The sequence below is a fragment of the Vicia villosa genome, linkage group LG6 (genome assembly GCF_029867415.1).
Source record: "Vicia villosa cultivar HV-30 ecotype Madison, WI linkage group LG6, Vvil1.0, whole genome shotgun sequence".
In the NCBI taxonomy this organism is placed as follows: domain Eukaryota; kingdom Viridiplantae; phylum Streptophyta; class Magnoliopsida; order Fabales; family Fabaceae; genus Vicia; species Vicia villosa.
In genome coordinates, this window is record NC_081185.1 from 108,761,201 (window position 1) to 108,779,928 (window position 18,728).

The 18,728-nt window shown below is 31.3% G+C and overlaps 2 protein-coding genes and 1 non-coding gene across 3 annotated transcripts; 1 reads left to right on the forward strand and 2 right to left on the reverse strand.

The window, feature by feature from the left end:
• Nucleotides 1-281: 281 nt before the first annotated feature.
• Nucleotides 282-809, reverse strand: LOC131614322 (uncharacterized). The gene has a single exon (XM_058885924.1). It carries the CDS (start codon nucleotides 807-809, stop codon nucleotides 282-284), a length of 528 nt encoding a protein of 175 aa, XP_058741907.1.
• A 3,321-nt stretch (nucleotides 810-4,130) lies between these two features.
• On the reverse strand, nucleotides 4,131-5,200 carry LOC131614323 (uncharacterized). Its single transcript, XM_058885925.1, has 2 exons — nucleotides 4,765-5,200; nucleotides 4,131-4,633 (listed from the first exon to the last, which is right to left on the reverse strand). The coding sequence occupies exons 1-2, from the start codon at nucleotides 5,198-5,200 to the stop codon at nucleotides 4,131-4,133; spliced, it is 939 nt and encodes a 312-aa protein (XP_058741908.1).
• Nucleotides 5,201-5,258: 58 nt separating this feature from the next.
• Nucleotides 5,259-5,363, forward strand: LOC131615369 (small nucleolar RNA R71). The gene has a single exon (XR_009287787.1). It is a non-coding gene; the product is annotated as a small nucleolar RNA R71 (small nucleolar RNA).
• The last annotated feature ends 13,365 nt before the right edge of the window (nucleotides 5,364-18,728 follow it).

Below are 18,728 nucleotides of genomic sequence, written 5' to 3' on the forward strand. Positions count from 1 at the left end.
ATTTTTTCTTCTTTTAAACTTTTGAAATATGTGGGGGATTGTTGTAAATTTTAATTATATTTCAAAAGTTTTAAATAAGTTTACTTTTAATTTTTAAGTGACAAATTTTTTTCTTTAAAAATATTATTATTTAATTTATTTATGATTTATAATCATATTTAATTTAGTTAATTATTATTTTATTCTAATAATAATTTGACTTAGTCAAAGTAAGTCTAAAAGAAAGATAGGTGTATATATAAGAAAGAGAGAGAAAAAAGTTTAATTACTTCTTCTTCTGGTTATTGTAAGGCATTTAGCACATTAAACACCACTTGTTGACACTTTACCCTCATAGTGAGTTCACCCTTCTCCACATCAATCAAAGTTCTTCTAGTAGCAAGAAAAGGTCTTCCTAACATAATAGGAATGTCTTCATCAGCATCAAAATCCATTATGATGAAGTCAGCTGGAAATACAAATTTGTCAACCCTGACCAGAACATCTTCAATCTTCCCTTGGGGATAGCAAATGCTTCTGCCTGCTAGCTGCAGAGTGATGGTTGTAGGCCTGGCTGCCCCTATTTCTAGTTTCTTGAATACGGACAAAGGCATAAGATTAATGCTTGCCCTTAGGTCACATAGTGCTTTTCCACAAAATGAATCACCAATATTGCAAGGTATAGTAAAAATTCCAGGATCTTTCAACTTGGGAGGAAGCTTTCCTTGCACCAATTGACTACATTCTTGAGTAAGTTCAATAGTGGCGAATTCTCCCAATATTTTCCTTTTAGTAAGCATTTCTTTCATGAACTTGAAGTAATTCAGCATTTGTTCAATAGCTTCTTGTCATACCCCAATTTTTGACCCTAAGATCATATATCCTTCATATCCCAATCATTAATCAAGAGATTCACTTGGAAGTTTTGTTTGTGGTGTTGCACTCACCTCATCAATAAGAGGGATCGTCAAGCACCAATGATTGTTTATCTTGTATGCATATTATACTAACCCAAATACCAAAAATATTGCTTTGTTTCTTTGTAGGCTTTTGTTTTGTAGGTACCAAGCCAAGACATGCAATAAACAAGACATTTTCCACATTTTGGACTGATGAAATCGATTTCCCTCTTGGGTAAATCGATTTCCCTACAGCAATTTTCAACAAAATCACATTCTGGACAGCATGAAATCGATTTCCCTCCTGGGCAAATCAATTTCCCTAGTGTATTTTGCGCCAAATTCTCTTCTGGAACAGAGTGAAATCGATTTCACTCCTGGGGGAAATCGATTTCCTTAAGGCGAAATTCAAAAAAAAAAAGAGAGGGAAGCTTGATTTGATTTTGGCACCTATTTTCTTTAACCATTTTTGTCATTTTACCAATTTTCCACCTCACCAAAATAATTCCCTTCATTAATTCCATTTTAACCTCATTTTACCATTTTTTACCATTTAAATGCCACTTTAATCACCAATTAAACACAAGTTAATTAACTAAGAGCAAATGACCAAATTGCCACTACTCTTGCTCTCATCCTATAAATAGAGACCACTACTCTCTCATTTCTCAAGCTTTGAGAGCCAAAAAACCCCTTGCAATTTCTCTTCTCATCCCTACCAAATTCACCAAAGCTCTTTGTTCTTTCATAAAGTTTGTGAGTCACACCTTGAACCTCACAAACTTTGAGCTAAACCACCATCCATTTCACTCTTTTTTCTTCATATTGTTGAGAGATCAAGATTTGTGTTGGTGATTCTTGAAGTGGATCTAAGTTTTGTTCAAGAATTGGTAATTTTCATCATCCTTTTTCATCTACCATAGTGTGATTCTTTTGTGCTTGTGTGTGATGCATCTTTGATGCTATATTGGTCCTATTTGATGGTGATTTGATGGAAAATTCGTGCTCCAATTGATATGTGATCATAAGGTGTTTGTATGTTTGCTTAAGTCAAGTTTTATGCTTCTTAATGCTGATTTTTTGAAAACTGCACTGAGGAAATCGATTTCCTCCTTAGGGAAATCGATTTCCATTCCGTTTCTGCGCAAGATTTGAAAACCTGCATTAAGGAAATCGATTTCCTCCTTAGGCAAATCGATTTCCCCTGGGACAGAATGTGTTTTTTGCCTTTTTTATGCTTGTTTTGGCTTCCTTCTTCCTCCACTTCATTAATATCATTGGATCTAGGATGTTGATAGGTTTGAAATGACCAAATCCATAATATTAGATGAATGATATTAATGATAGTGTGAGTTGACTTTACTTTATGCATTTTATCTTCTTCTTCTCCTTTTTTTCTTTTGATCGATGAAAGTCTTAACACTTTGAGAATTCTTATGGATTCTTAGTAAAGACTAGATCGTTACCTATTTTCTTTTCGTGCGGTATTGCTTTCGGAGAATGATCTACATATCATTTCTCTCGCATGCATTAGCACATAAAGTTTTGACCGGCCTCGTTGTAGGGTGATTTCTACATAAATCACTTGACGATCTGCTTAACATAGCGCAATATTTCGTGTCCCGAACAAAAAAGATCAAATATGGAAGAGAATTGTATGCGGTTGATTTAAGACTTATGGAAATTTATCGTGTAGTCGCTACGATTTTATCAAGCTTCTGATAAAGTTCCATTGAATTTAAATCCGAGAACATCCTTCACTCACCATCGATCTTTACTACTAACTTTGATAACATACTTGACAAGTTTCAAGATGGTTATCTTTAACATCTAACAACTAACTTTAATTTCCTCAATTTATTATACCGCTCTTTATATTTCTCGCTTTATCGCTTTATTTTATCATTTCATCATATTTACATTCCGCTATTTTTCCTTTGTCCATTTGGACGTTTATATTCCGCTATTTTCTCTTTGTCCATTTGGACATATGTTTATGTTTCTGCTATTTTTCTTTTGTCCACTTGGACCATACTTTACTTTTATGCTAAAACACTAATAAATAACAAAAATCTAAAAAAACACCTAAGGCTCTCTTTTGGACTATTGGTTACTATCCCTAGCATTCTGGAGACTCGGACTTATGGACTTAGGACCTCTGGACTCTCATTCTGTTATTACTTTGTGATTGTTCTGTCTGTCTGGCATTGGATTGTTGTCTGTTTATGTGTGCAGGTATTTCCTTGAAAGCCCTTGATGGTTAATTCCAAGGCATTGAGATAAGGATTTTACCCGAAAACAGCCGTTACTCTGCCCGATTTTTGTCAGAATTTTAATGTGCTTAATGCAAAGTGGTGCTAAGACAATAAGTTTATCTGGATCCCCAAGTGATAATGTTGGTTTAGTATTGATATTCCAAAGGATGGGAAATCTACCTTGACTCATAATGTCAAGTGTTGGCTTCTTATTTGGTTAGACCGTTTCTTTCCTTAGCTTTTATTTTATGCACTAGGTTAGCCTCTTCATCTCCTCCCATTCTTAAATTTTCAAAATCTTCTCCCTTTTTCAAAAACATTCTTATGTTTGCAAACCTTTTCAAAACCCTTTTTCTTAAAAAATATATTTTGCCCTTAGTGGCCTTTTCCTCTTTTCTTCAAAAGTTTAGACACTGTTAATTGTCGAAACGAGTGGTTATACCCCACGATTTTGAAATTGATTGATATAATGAGATATTTTCCGCGTGAGAGAGCTAGTGGCATACTCGTCGATTTTATCCGAGTTGGAGCCCTTCTTTCATTAGCGATGCAAAGAACTCGTTTGTTCTCATGCTCAAGATCAATGGCTGAGTATTTCTCTCCAACGACGATAAAGTGTTTATTCGTTTTAAAAACGTTTTCCCTTTAAGCGGAACTACATTAGCTCTGACTTCTCCATTGCACCGAGGAGGTATGTAGGCACAAAGCTTAACGCTTTGCCGAGCTTATTTTAAAAATAAAACAAACCCTTTTTTAAGCACACACCACACAGATTTTCAAAAAGGTTCCTGTGGAGTACCACAGATATGAGGGGTGCTTTAAACCTTCCCCTCATATAATCAACACCCGAACTTGAGTTCTCTTCCTTGTTTTAAAAACAAAACTTTGGGTTTTTCGTTCTTTTCCCTTTTCCTTTGAAAAAATAAAGCGCGGTGGCGATTTCAAACGAAATATTGATTCGAGTCAATCCCATGGCTTCGATATCAGATTTTCCCTGCTACACTTCTATCAAAGGTACGTTGATGTGAAGTTGCTTGAGTATCTCCATGAACTTGCCAAATTGTTGTTCCTCTTTTGCCTTCCTAATCCTTTGTGGAAAGGGAGGTGGTGGCCTTTCTTGAACAAACTTCTTATCATTGCCTGACTGTGCCAAGTCCTCAGGTTTCTTAGAGGACTTAGGAGTCTTGCCATGATTAATTTCAACTCGTCTCTCTTTATCATTTTCTACCGAGGTCGGTTCCCTAACAGACACGTCTCTCTCTTTAGTGTTGTCCTTATCAGGCAGGGCTCCACTAGCCTCAGTTTCTTTACGTGGGGGTGTTTCACATTCTTTTCCATTTCTTAGTTTAATAACTTTGCAAGTCACTACATTCTTCACCCTATATGTAGTGGGTGCTTTAGTGGAGCTAGGAAGTGCCCTCTGTGGTCTTGAACTCAAAGTTGTGGCAATTTCCGCATTTGGTTCTCTGGGTTTTTGATACTCACTCCTTGTGATAAGAACTGATTTTTTATATCTTGAATGAATGATTTTAGTATGTTTTCTAGCTGATTGTTACCTTGAGCAGGCGCAGCAAAACCAAGAGGAACTTGTGGTATTTGATTAGCTTGGGTCGTTTAAGGCCTCGGTTGACCTTGACTATTACTCCATGAAAAATTAGGAAGATTGCGCCACCCAGGATTGTAGGTGTTACTGTAGGGGTTATTGTACCTGTTGTTGCCCACATATTTGGCAGAAACGGGATTTGCAGTACACTCTTCAAATAAATGTGCCCCTCCATAGTAGACACAGGTAACTTCTGAAGCATTAGTAACCACCTTTACTGGTTCTGGTTTTGGCGTGTCTTGAGTCATCAAATTCTTCATCATTTGATGAATTTGTGCCACTTGTGTAGCAAGGGCTGTAGTCTCGGTGACTTTGTGAACTCCAGCAGGTCTCTTTTGAGGTGTGCTCACATTGGCTCGGGAAATAGGCCATTGATAAGTATTAGCAGTAATACTTTCAATCAAACGATATCGTTCTTCATAGGATTTGGACAATAGCACTCCTCCACTAGATGCATCAAGCATGTTCCTTGAAGAAGGAACTAGCCCATTGTAGAATGTCTCGAGTTGGATGCAAATAGGGATGCTATGGTGAGGGCATTGCCTAAGTAACTCCTTAAATCTTTCCCAACCTTCAAAAAGCGATTCTTCATCTCCTTGCCTAAATGAGGTAATCTCATTTTTGCATTCTTGGAAGGAGAAAAATACTTAGCTAAGAACTTCTCAGTCAAGTCATTCCATGTGGCAATGGAATTTGGCTCCAAGGAATTCAACAAACTTTTGGCTCTATCCCTTAGAGAGTAAGGAAACAATCTGAGTCTGAAGGCGTCATCAGTCACGCCTGGAATCTTGAAGTTGCTAGTAACATCCAGAAATTGCCTCAGGTGCAGATGAGGGTCTTCATTAGGAGATCCAGAATATTGACTAGTAGTCTGTAATATTTGAAACATCATTGGTTTGAATGTAAATTGAGTTGTGGTGATCTCTGGCAAGACAATGCTAATATTCATTGATGTAGGGTCAAAAACATCATAGTCTCTGATGTTTCTTGCCCTGTCATTGGCAATACCAATAATGTCATTGTTTTCTGTCATGACTGGGATCTGCTCCTCCTCATCAGAATCTTCCTGCACTGGTGGAGGTGGAGGTGGAGATGGATGTGGATCTGGTGGATCTGGTGGATCAATGTCTGCCAGATTATCTTCTGCAGGCACGTCTGGAATATGTCTAGCACATCTTTGTCTTCTTAGATCCCTGAATGTTCTTTTAGGTTCAGAAAATCTACTGTGAATAGGTCATGACGTTATGGGCATGCAACAGCTTACACCTGTCGTGACACCAAACTACAGCAGAATGTCAAAAACGCAAATGCTTAAACTGAAAATAAATAGAATTAAATACAAAATCAGAAATGTAGAAATAACTCCCTGGCAACGGCTCCAAAAACCTGTTCGCTTCTCAAAGGTGTCACATGCAAGTATACATATTTTGATTGCAGCAAGTAATAAGTATAAGCGTATCGTACCCACAGGGAGTGTACTACTTAAATATGACTTTGTATTTAAACCATTCTCTCACTTTAATCTTAATTAGAGAAAAATTAACAATAGATGATGGTACTATATCCAATTTTCTTGTGATTTACAAATAAGATAAAACGAATAAGGTGTTGTAAAAGTGATGAGATAAATATATTTGAGTTATGATCCATTAACATATTATGGTGTGTTTATGTGCTAAAGATGTGTGAGGTCGTGGCATGCAAGGTCAGAAGGATATAAAGTAGTGTATCTATACATAAATCAACAACATACATAAAAGGGCAAGGAAACAAATCTCTAAGATTCACTTGTAACCTTAATACATGTCTATTAAAAGTTATGATCTTCCTTAATGATTGTAGTTTTTTATGTCTAAGCAACTAACTCAAGTAAATATCTCTATTATACTCTTTCAATCATTTTTACTCATGAAGTCCACTTGTTGTTGGATCTCTCACAACAACAAGCTTTTGCCTACACTCTAAGGTGATCAATCATAGAAACAAGCATTGGAATTATAAACACATGGTAAAGCATGCACTACTCACACAAACATATAACATAAACAGACTTATAACATTAACTTCACATAACTCAACTAAAAGAAGTTTAGCTCATAGTAAGCTGAGTACATATCATGAACATGGTTCTTAAGAGATACATCTTATGACAATAATTGCATAAAATAAAATAACCTAAGAGAAACTCGATGTGATACTTGAAACGACTAGGTCTTCAAGAGAAACTTCCAGTCGCACCAGTGTTCATCCGCAAGCAATGAAATAAGAGATGAGAGGAAATGACAACACTCTTATACAACACGCTTCAGGAAACCATGACTTGTAGTACTTGTTGAACCCTTTCCAATGTTGTTTCCATCTCCTTTTATAGGCCAAGGAATTAGGGTTTTTCTTCTATCTCGGATCATGGGCCTAGGATCAAGAATATCACCCAGCCCAATGCAATCAACAATGTTTCAAGCAAGACAAAAGAGGATCTTCGAAATACCGACCAAGGGGAGGGGACAAGGTGAAATTGACATTCGGATGCAGCAGGTGTAGACAACGCGCAGAGTCCTTTGGTACCATAAGTTTGTCTTTTAGCGCTGCCAGTCCCACTATGAATTTGAATCGGTTCCACTATCATTTTTCAGCGCCATTTGATTTTTCCCTCCATTCATTGTTTCTTCCTATTACTTTGTTGCTTGCTTTCCACGTGAGCTTGGCGTTTTATTGTAACTTATTCTTCTTCATTCGTAACTCATCTTCTGACTTGCACAATCGTGACTCAGCTTGCCTAATTGCTAACTTCTACACATAAAATAAACATGAACTAACAAATGGGAGCACCTAATGTATTCCCCACTAATACAATAAAAATATCAAATAAGTAAATAAAATGAGCAACAATAATAAAAATTAACACTGAATTGAATACTAAAAAGACATGCATTAGCTCACAAAATGTGGGTTAACAATTTTAAATCGAATTGTGGTTCAAATGCATGAAGAACGAACAATCAACATCGTATGGAGATAAAAAATCAATTAAGCCATTTTGATGTCAGAGTTTAAGAAATTGATTGAAATTAATCTCAACTTCAAAGAAAAGCTTATGTTTCCTTCCTTCTCCTTATCCCACTTGCGACACTTGATTAATCTGTGGTAAATAAAGTTATTTTTTTGCACAACAACTTTGGTTCCAATCAACTTTGAAGCGCAAAAAAGTTGTTATGAACCAAATTTTTTGTACTAACAAATAACTTTATTTACCATTGATTCATCAGGTGTCACAAGTGTGATAACGAGAATGAATGAAACATAAGCTTATCTTTGAAACTAAGATTAATTTCAATAAATTTCTTTAGCTATGGCATCAATATGCCAATAGATGACTTTATATCTCCATACGATGACTACTGTTCATTCTCCTTGCATTTAAACCAAATCCATATCTAAAATGAAACCAAATTATAATAGCCCTTCAATCCATAGTCAATAAAATCATAGATAAAAATATATAAAAAAATCAAGCATTTACCAAAACTTGTTAAGGGAAATAAGATGTGTTGTTTCCTCGTGCAAATCTTCGTTAAATGATGAAAAGATATTAAAATCTTTCACCAAAAAACTAACAGTCGTCACTTTGTCATGCTTGAGCGCAAAATAAATAATTTAAAGGTGAGTGGAATATATGTGAGCTCAATCTCAAAGAAATACTGTTAATAATTTAATGAACTTTTCGGTTCTAGTGACTTTAAAGGTGAATTTCACAACTCCACTACTCCTACATATTTTCTTCCTGTACATGAGTTTATCCTTTATTTTGCTTACTGAATATTGTGTCCTTACTTGGTATTTTTCTTACCTACTTCCTTGTTTCTAGCAAGACTATCTTGAAATATTAGTAAAACTATACATGTCATGGATATAGGAGAACTATACATGTAGTAACGTAATCAAGGGTTAGTTGTTTAGTACCACTAAATAATATACTAGGATATTAGATAGTATACTTCTAGGTAAGAAGGGGTGTGGTTTTGGGAGTTACAAAGGCCATTAAAGGGCATATTTTATTTTATAAGTTTTTTGATTGGTGACCTAATGGAAAATCATAATTAGATTGGCTTCCCAGGGTCACAACAGCAGTGAGGACTATCACGAAGAAAACCTTCTTCTTCGCAACAAAATAGGTTTAACGCAAATCATATAAAAAAATGTCTTGCCTAATAAGCATTCTTTGTTAAAGGACTTAACTTTGGTATTTCAATCTGGTGTTTTGACAAAAGAAAATTTATATATATATATATATATATATATATATATATATATATATATATATATATATATATATATATATATATATATATATATATATATATATATATATATATATATATATATATATATATATATATATATATATATATATATAGGGGACAACTTCTCTACCCATCTCAAAAAGTTGCATAGTGTACCTTCAACCAATCAGAAGATCCCATTTAATATTAACAGATATATATATATATATATATATATATATATATATATATATATATATATATATATATATATATATATATATATATATATATATATATATATATATATATATATATATATATATATATATATATATATATATATAGGGGACAACTTCTCTACCCATCTCAAAAAGTTGCATAGTGTACCTTCAACCAATCAGAAGATCCCATTTAATATTAACAGATATGATTAATTATAAAATAATACAATTATTGATGTTTCCAAGACATTATACATTGGATGTAACTTTACCCAACTTTTTGAGTTGGGTAGATAAGAATTCACCATATATATATATATATATATATATATATATATATATATATATATATATATATATATATATATATATATATATAAGATGGTATAATACTCATGAGTTGTTCAGTACCAAAAATGATCATCATAAAATGGGTAGTAGTTAGTTTTCAATCGTTTGGCTTGCTTATGATGCTCCTCTGTATATTTTTTATCTATATTTTTCTCATTTTTTATTTTGAATTCTCTCCATTTATATTTGAATCTAATTTGAATAAGCCACAACATGTTGGAGTTGTAAAATTCACATTTAAAATCACTGCACCAAAATGTTGATAATAAATATTAGCAACATTTTTATGAGATTGAGCTCACACATATTCCACTCACCTTTAAATGATTTATTTATGCTCAGGCATGACAAAGTGATGACCGCTAAATTTTTCATGAAATATTTTAATATATTTTCAATATTTAATGAAGATTTGTACAAGGAAATAACACATCTTATTACCCTTGACAACTTTTGGTAAATGTTTGGTTTCTTTGATATTTTTCTCTATGATTTTATTGACTATGGATTGAAGATATGTTAAACTTTGGTTGCATTTTAAATCTTAATGTGGTTCAAATGCATGAAGAATGAACAATTAACATCGTATGGAGATACAAAATCAATTAGAGCCATTTTGACGTCAGAGTTTAAGAAATTGATTGAAGTTAATCTCAACTTCAAAGAAAAACTTATGTTCCCTTTATTCCCCTTATCGCACTTGCGACACTTGATTTATCTGTGATAAATAAAGTTATTTTTTTTTGCACAACAACTTTGGTTCCAAATAACTTTGAAGCACAAAAAAGTTGTTATGAACCAATGTTTTTGTACTAACAAATAACTTTAATTACCATTGCTTCATCAGGTGTCGCAAGCGTGATAACGAGAATGATTGGAACATAAGCTTATCTTTGAAACTAAGATTAATTTCAATAAATTTCTTTAGCTATGGCATCAATATGCCAATAGATGACTTTATATCTCCATACGATGATAACTGTTCGTTCTCCTTGCATTTAAACCAAATCCATGTCTAAAATGGAACCAAATTATAATATCTCTTCAATCCATAGTCACTAAAATCATATATAAAAATATAAAAAAAAATAAAACATTTACCAAAACTTGTTAATGGAAATAAGATGCGTTGTTTCCTCGTGCAAATCTTCGTTAAATGATGAAAAGATAATAAAATCTTTCATGAGAAAACTAACACTCGTCATTGTGTAATGCTTGATCACAAATTAAATAATTTAAAGGTGAGTGGATTATATGTGAGCTCAATCTCACAGTAATATTGTTAATGATTTAATGAACTTTTCAGTACTAGTGACTTTAAAGATCAATTTCACAACTCCACTACTCTTACATATTTTCTTCCTGTATATGAGTTTATCCTTTATTTTGCTTACTAGATATTGTGTCCTTACTTGGTATGTTGCCTACCTACTTCCTTGTTTCTAGCAAGAATATCTTGAAATATTAGTAAAACTATACATGTCATTGATATAGGAGAACTCTACATGTAGTAACGTAATCAAAGGTTAGTTGTTAAGAACCACTAAATAATATACTAGGATATTAGATAGTATACTTCTAGGTAAGAAGGGGTGTGGTTTTGGGAGTTACAAAGGCAATTAAAGGGCATATTTTATTTTATAAGTTTTTTGATTGGTGACCTAATGGAAAATCATAATTAGATTGGCTTCCTCAGGGTCACAACAGCAGTGAGGACTATCATGAAGAAAACCTTCTTCTTCGCAACAAAATAGGTTTAACCCAAATCATATAAAAATAATGTCTTGCCTCATAAGCATTCTTTGTTAAAGGACTTAACTTTGGTATTTCAATCCGGTATTTTGACAAAAGAATATATATATATATATATATATATATATATATATATATATATATATATATATATATATATATATATATATATATATATATATATATATATATATATATATATATATATATATATATATATTATTTATGCTCATCATAAAATGGGTAGTAGTTAGTTTTCATTCGTTTGACTTGCTTAATTATGATGCTCCTCTATATATTTTTTTTCTATATTTTTCTCATTTTTATTTTGAATTCCCTCCATTTATCTTTGAATCTAATTTAAATATGCAAGAGCAGTGGAGTTGTAAAATTCACATTTAAAATCACTGCACCAAAATGATGATAAAAAGTATTAGCGACATTTTTATGAGATTGAGCTCACACATATTCCACTCACCCTTAAATGATTTTATTTATGCTCAGGCATGACAAAGTGGCGGCTGCTAGATTTTTCGTGAAATATTTTAATATATTTTCAACATTTAATAAAGATTTGTACAAGGAAATAACACATCTTATTACCCTTGACAACTTTTGGTAAATTTTTGGTTTCTTTGATATTTTTCTCTAGGATTTTACTGACTATGGATTGAACAAATGTTAAAATTTGGTTGCATTTTAAATCTGAATGTGGTTCAAATGCATGAAGAGTGAACAATTAACATCGCACGGAGATACAAAATCAATTAGAGCCATTTTGATGTCAAAGTTTAAGGAATTGATTGAAGTTAATCTCAACTTCAAAGAAAAGCTTATGTTTCCTTCATTCTCCTTATCGCACTTGCGACACTTGATTAATCTGTGGTAAATAAAGTTATTTTTTTGCACAACAACTTTGGTTCCAAACAACTTTGAAGCGCAAAAAAGTTGTTATGAACCAAAGTTTTTGTACTAACAAATAACTTTATTTACCATTGGTTCATCAGGTGTCGCAAGCGTGATAACGAGAATGAATGAAACATAACCATATCTTTGAAACTAAGATTAATTTGAATAAATTTCTTAAGCTCTAGCATCAATATGCCAATAAATGACTTTGTATCTCCATATGATGCTAATTGTTCATTGTCCTTGCATTCAAACCAAATCCATATCTATAATGGAACCAAATTATAACATCTATTCAATCAATAGTCAATAAAATCATAGATAAAAATATATTTTAAAAAAATCAAACATTTACCAAAATTTGTTAAGGGAAATAAGATGCGTTGTTTCCTCGTACAAATCTTCGTTAAATGATGAAAAGATGTTAAAATCTTTCACCAAAAAACTAACAGTCGTCACTTTGTCATGCTTGAGCACATATTAAATAATTTAAAGGTGAGTGAAATATATGTGAGCTCAAACTTAAATAAATATTGTTAATAATTTAATGAACTTTTCGGTTCTAGTGACTTTAAATGTGAACTTTACAACTCCACTAGTCCTACATATTTTCTTCCTGTATATGAGTTTGTCCTTTATTTGGCTTACTGAATATTGTGTCCTTACTTGGTATTTTTCCCATCTACTTCCTTGTTTCTAGCAAGAATATCTAGAAATATTAGTAAGACTATACATGTCATGGATATAAAAGAACTATACATGTAGTAACGTTATCAAGGGTTAGTTGTTTAGTACCACTAAATATTATAATAGGCTTTTAAATAGTATACTTCAAGGTAAGAAAGCCTTCTTCTTCGCAACATAATAGGTTTAACCCAAATTATATAAAAATAATGTCTTGCCTAATAAGAATTCTTTGTTAAAGGACTTAACTTTGATATTTTAATCTGGTCTTTTGACAAAAGAATATATATATATATATATATATATATATATATATATATATATATATATATATATATATATATATATATATATATATATATATATATATATATATATATATATAATACTCATGAGTTGTTCAGTACCAAAAATGCTCATTATAAAATGGGTAGTAATTAGTTTTCGTTTGTTTGGCTTGCTTATGATGCTCCTCTGTATATTTTTTTTCTATATTTTTCTCTTTTTTTTATTTTGAATTCCCTCCATTTATATTTGAATCTAATTTGAATATGGAGGAGCAGTGGAGTTGTAAAATTCACATTTAAAAACATTGCACCAAAACGTTGATAAAAAGTATTAGAAACATTTTTATGAGATTGAGCTCACACATATTCCACTCACCTTTAAATGATTTTATTTATGCTCTGGCATGACAAAGTGACAACTGCTAGATTTTTCGTGAAATATTTTAATATATTTTCAACATTTAATGAAGATTTGTACAAGGAAATAACACATCTTATTACCCTTGACAACTTTTGTTAAATGTTTGGTTTCTTTGATATTTTTCTCTAGGATTTTATTGACTATGAATTGAAGAGATGTTAAAATTTGGTTGCATTTTAAATCTGAATGTGGTTTAAATGCATGAAGAATGAACAATTAACATTGTATAGAGATACAAAATCAATTAAAGCCATTTTGATGTTAGGGTTTAAGAAATTGGTTGAAGTTAATCTCAACTTCAAAGAAAAGCTTAGGTTTCCTTCATTCTCCTTATCGCACTTGCGACACTTAATTAATCTGAGGTAAATAAAGTTAATTTTTTGCCCAACAACTTTGGTTCCAAACAACTCTGATGCGTGAAAAAGTTGTTATGAACCAAAGTTTTTGTACTAACAAATAACTTTATTTACCAATGATTCATCAGGTGTCGCAAGTGTGATAACGAGAATGAATGAAACATAACCGTATCTTTGAAACTAAGATTAGATTTCAATAAATTTTTAAGCTCTAGCATCAATATGTCAATAAATAACTTTGTATCTCCATATGATGCTAATTGTTCATTCTCCTTGCATTTAAACAAAATCCATATCTCAAATGGAACCAAATTATATCATATCTTCAATCCATAGTCAATAAAATCATAGATAAAAATAAAAACAAACCAAACATTTACCAAAAGTTTTTAAGGGAAATAAGATGTGTCATTTCTTTGTACAAATATTCATTAAATGTTGAAAAGATATTAAAATCTTTCACCAAAAAACTAGCAGCCGTCACTTTGTCATGCTTGAGCACAAATAAAATATTTTAAAGGTGAGTGGAATATTTGTGAGCTCAATCTCAAAAAAATATTGTTAATACTTTTATGAACATTTCGGTTCTAGTGACTTTAAATGTGAATTTCACAAATTCATTGCTCCTACATATTTTAAATGATTCCAATATTTAAGGATAGAATTCATATACAGAATTTGAGAAAAATATGGGATAGAAAAATACAGAATTTGAGTATCACAAGTAAGGCAAACGTTTGAAAACTGCCTCTAGCCCTATTTATGCTAAGCTTTTTTGTAATGATTAAATCACGAGTATTATACCACATTTTACATATATCTAAATTTTCTTTTGTAAAAAATGGAATTAAAATGCCAAAGTGTAGCCCTTTAAAAAATAATGTATTTATAAGGCAAGACATTATTTGTATATGATTTGGGTTGACCAGGTTTGTTACGAAGAAGGTTTTCTTTGTGAAAGTCATCTCTACTGTTGTGACCCTGAGGAAGCCACTATTATAATGATGTTCCATTAGGCTCCCTATTAGAAAATATATTAAATAAAATATGCCCTTTAGTGGCCTCTAAATCTCCTAACACCATACCTCTTCTTACCTAGTAGTATACTATCTAATAACTTAGTCTACTATTTAGTGGTAATAAATTACTAATCTTTGATCATAATACTACATGTATAGAGTTTTTAAATATGTGGCATGTATAGTATTACTAATCTTTTAAGATATTCTAGCTCGAAACAATGAAGTAGGTTTAAAAAAATACCAAGGACACAATCTGTACTAAGAAATATATATATATATATATATATATATATATATATATATATATATATATATATATATATATATATATATATATATATATATATATATATAGGAAGAAAATAAAGCATCAAGTAATATATATGGTTATCAACTTCAATATAGAAGGTATCCATTCATGGACTTTACAGCACTAAACTTTTCTATAATATGTACTTGGTGATAATGTGTATGTTAAGCATCATTATCAATATAAGCAGGATAAAAAACCAATATCAAATTCTTGTTGTAACAATATAAACCATTATGGAATTATTGTTCAGCAAGCAAAGCAATATAAAAACATGTTGTATAACATATCAAAAAGGAAAACATTGTTGAAAATACTATGGCATTGAGTTCTGAAGACTACCTTAGAGCAACATAGAAGCTTTTGTACAGAGAATTCCTCCAAGGGATGTAAGGGAACTTGATGGATTAGACATTCTACTCAAATTCTTGGTTGAATTCACAACAAAAATAACATCCCGTGCACCATCATAGTTGATTATAGACTAGTTATCATCGTTGAATCCATTTACAACAACATTGAAACCTCTGCAAATGTAATACATTAGTGTTGTTAAAAGTATTGTCTCTATATAGAACAAAACGTGAATTGAGTTCAAATCTAAAGAGTGAAAATAAAGCTTAAAATTTGGAAATCCTTTTTAATGTTGATTTCATTGATGCTTTAAATCTATAAAATAAACACAAAAAATAGATAATCCACTTTGAATTTTATCAAAATTTAGAAGAAGAAAAACACAACAAATACCATCAAAACCAAGCATCAAATGATGTCTAGCCTCTACAAAATTGAGGATATTTAACATTAGAAATCTGCTTCAATTTCACTCGCATCAATCAACAAATGCTTCATATTTCAAACCATAAATGTAATTTTCTAAGCAACAGATAAAACTTGGACAAACCATGAAGAAAAGAAAAACGAAGAAAAACCAGATCGTAAAAGAAATTGAGAATCACTTCAGATTTGGAAAATCACTTCAAATTGAATATGAAAATCAAATCGTTAGAACTATGTTATTCACCTGAAGCGTTTTGAATCTTTGGTAGTGTGAGATGCAGTTCAAGTGATTTAATCATCATTATAGTTGATGTGTCCTCTGATTAAGCCTCCATGTGAATAAAAAAGGATTGTGAGAAAATCGATTAAATCTACAATTGAGAAATGGATCAAGTGATTGAAGCTTTCGATGTTATTGTGGTGATGGTCATGATCGACGGATTAAGTGATGACCTTTAACAAAGATTTTGATGAATGAGAGAGAGAGAGAGAGAGAGAGAGAGAGAGAGAGAGAGAGAGAGAGAGAGAGCACGTAGAATAGGGTTTCTCGAGTGAGAGTGAGTTGAACAACAATTTATAGCAAGGAAAGGAGTTTTTAGGGATAACTCGAGATTTACCTTTGGTAGAAGTAAAAAATTAATAAATATAGTAATTAATAATTAATAATAATTATTATAATTATAATTATAATAACTCTAGTTTGTACTAATAATAGCATTAAATTTAATTCGAGTTAAAAAACTTTGAATCGTAAGATAAACTAAACAGAAGAATTATGTTTTGAGAAAGTATTTAATAAAAGAAAAATAAATAGATTTGTGATAAATAACATAAAAAATATGATAGCCACTATCTACCATGTCGAGTTTACACATGGTAGCTGGGTTTCACTCAGACTAAGTTAATATTTCGAAATATTTTATAAGTTTATATTTTAGGCTTAATTTGTCTCGAAGTTCTTTAACTTAATTTAAGATTTCATGTCCTTTATCTAATAAACATTACCTTTTAGTCCTTTAACAGCTATTAGTCTATTTCGTTAACTTTTAAGTGTCCCTCATCTACTTTATTATTTTCTTTGTTTTTAACCGTTTGATCTTTCTGACGAATTTTACACTTTTGGATCTTGAGAGTTTATTAATTATAAGAATACACTATCAACACCTAATATTTTTTAGCTATCTTCATCTTATCCCCCCTTCTTCATCTTCATCTTCATCTTCATCTTCATCTTCATCACCATCTTCGTTAATCTTCTTAGATTCCTAAAAAAATTCCAGAAAAATAAAATTCCAGAATTGTTATCCCTAATTTTTTCCAGAGCAAGAGTTTAACTAAATAGGATTCTTCATCATCGGTGGATAGTTAAAATGGTTCATTATTTTAATTCCTTAACCAAACAAATCAATACAGAAATATAAGACCCAAATTTTGATTCTAAATAACAAACCTCAATGGCAACTAAACTGCCCAAAAGAGTAAACAAAACCACTAAGATTCGGTGAACAAGTTGAAATTCAAAAGTGGATTTAGGTTGTTTAGCTTTGAAGTGTAATAATAATCAAATGATGTAGAATAGTAAACTCAAAAGAAGCACTTTGCAAGTAAAACTAAAATCTAAATTAAAATCCTAAACTCATATTAATGGACACCAAAGGGAATCGAGACATAATGATTGGGGTTTAAGTTTGAGAGAAATTTGTGTGTGTGAGATGGTGGAAGAGAGATAAAGTGTGGTTGGAGATAGACAGTGTATAATGAGATTAGTTTTTTGAAATGGAGAATAAGGAAGAATGATGTTGATAAGTTTTCGGTGGAATCACAAAGAAGAAGATTTCAAGGTTGTGTTTGGTTTAATTGAAAAAAAAACATGAAAAAGTGTTGTAAAAATTTTGTTTATTTGGGATAACTATTATGAAATTTTGTTTTTTCTAGGAATTTGATGAAGTTGGTGATGAAGATGAAGATAAAGAAGATGAAGATAGTAATATTAGGTGTTGATAATGTAGTTTTGTAATCAATAGACTCTCAAGATCTCAAGGTGTAAAATTCATCAGATAGATCAAATGGTTAAAATTAAGAAAATAATGAAGCCTATGATGGACACTCAATTATAAGTGTCTCACATAATACATTTAAAGTTAAAATTTAACGAAATAGACTAAATTGGCTAACATAATAATTGTTAAAGGACTAAAAGATAACGTTTATTAAATAAAGGACTGAAGTGAAATCTTAAATTAAATTAAAAGATCAAAAAATACACTAAGCCTATGTTTTATTATAAATTTTAAAAATTATTTATCAATTACATTTTGTTTGAATATAATATTATTTAATAGTATATTTCTATTTGAAAAAGATAAAATAAATTTAGGGTGTGTTTGGTTCGAGGTAGAGCGAGGGGAGGGGAGGGGAGGGGAGGGGAGAGAATATTTAAAATGAAATGTGTTTGGTTCAATTTTTAGGAGGGGAGAGGAGGGGAGCAAAATCCCTCCAAATGACACTTTTTGCGTTCCCCCGAATCGGGGGGATTCGGAGGGGAGGGGAGGGGATCTGAGTTTTAATATTAATTAAATTAATATATTTACTAAAATATCCTCAATTTTATTTTAT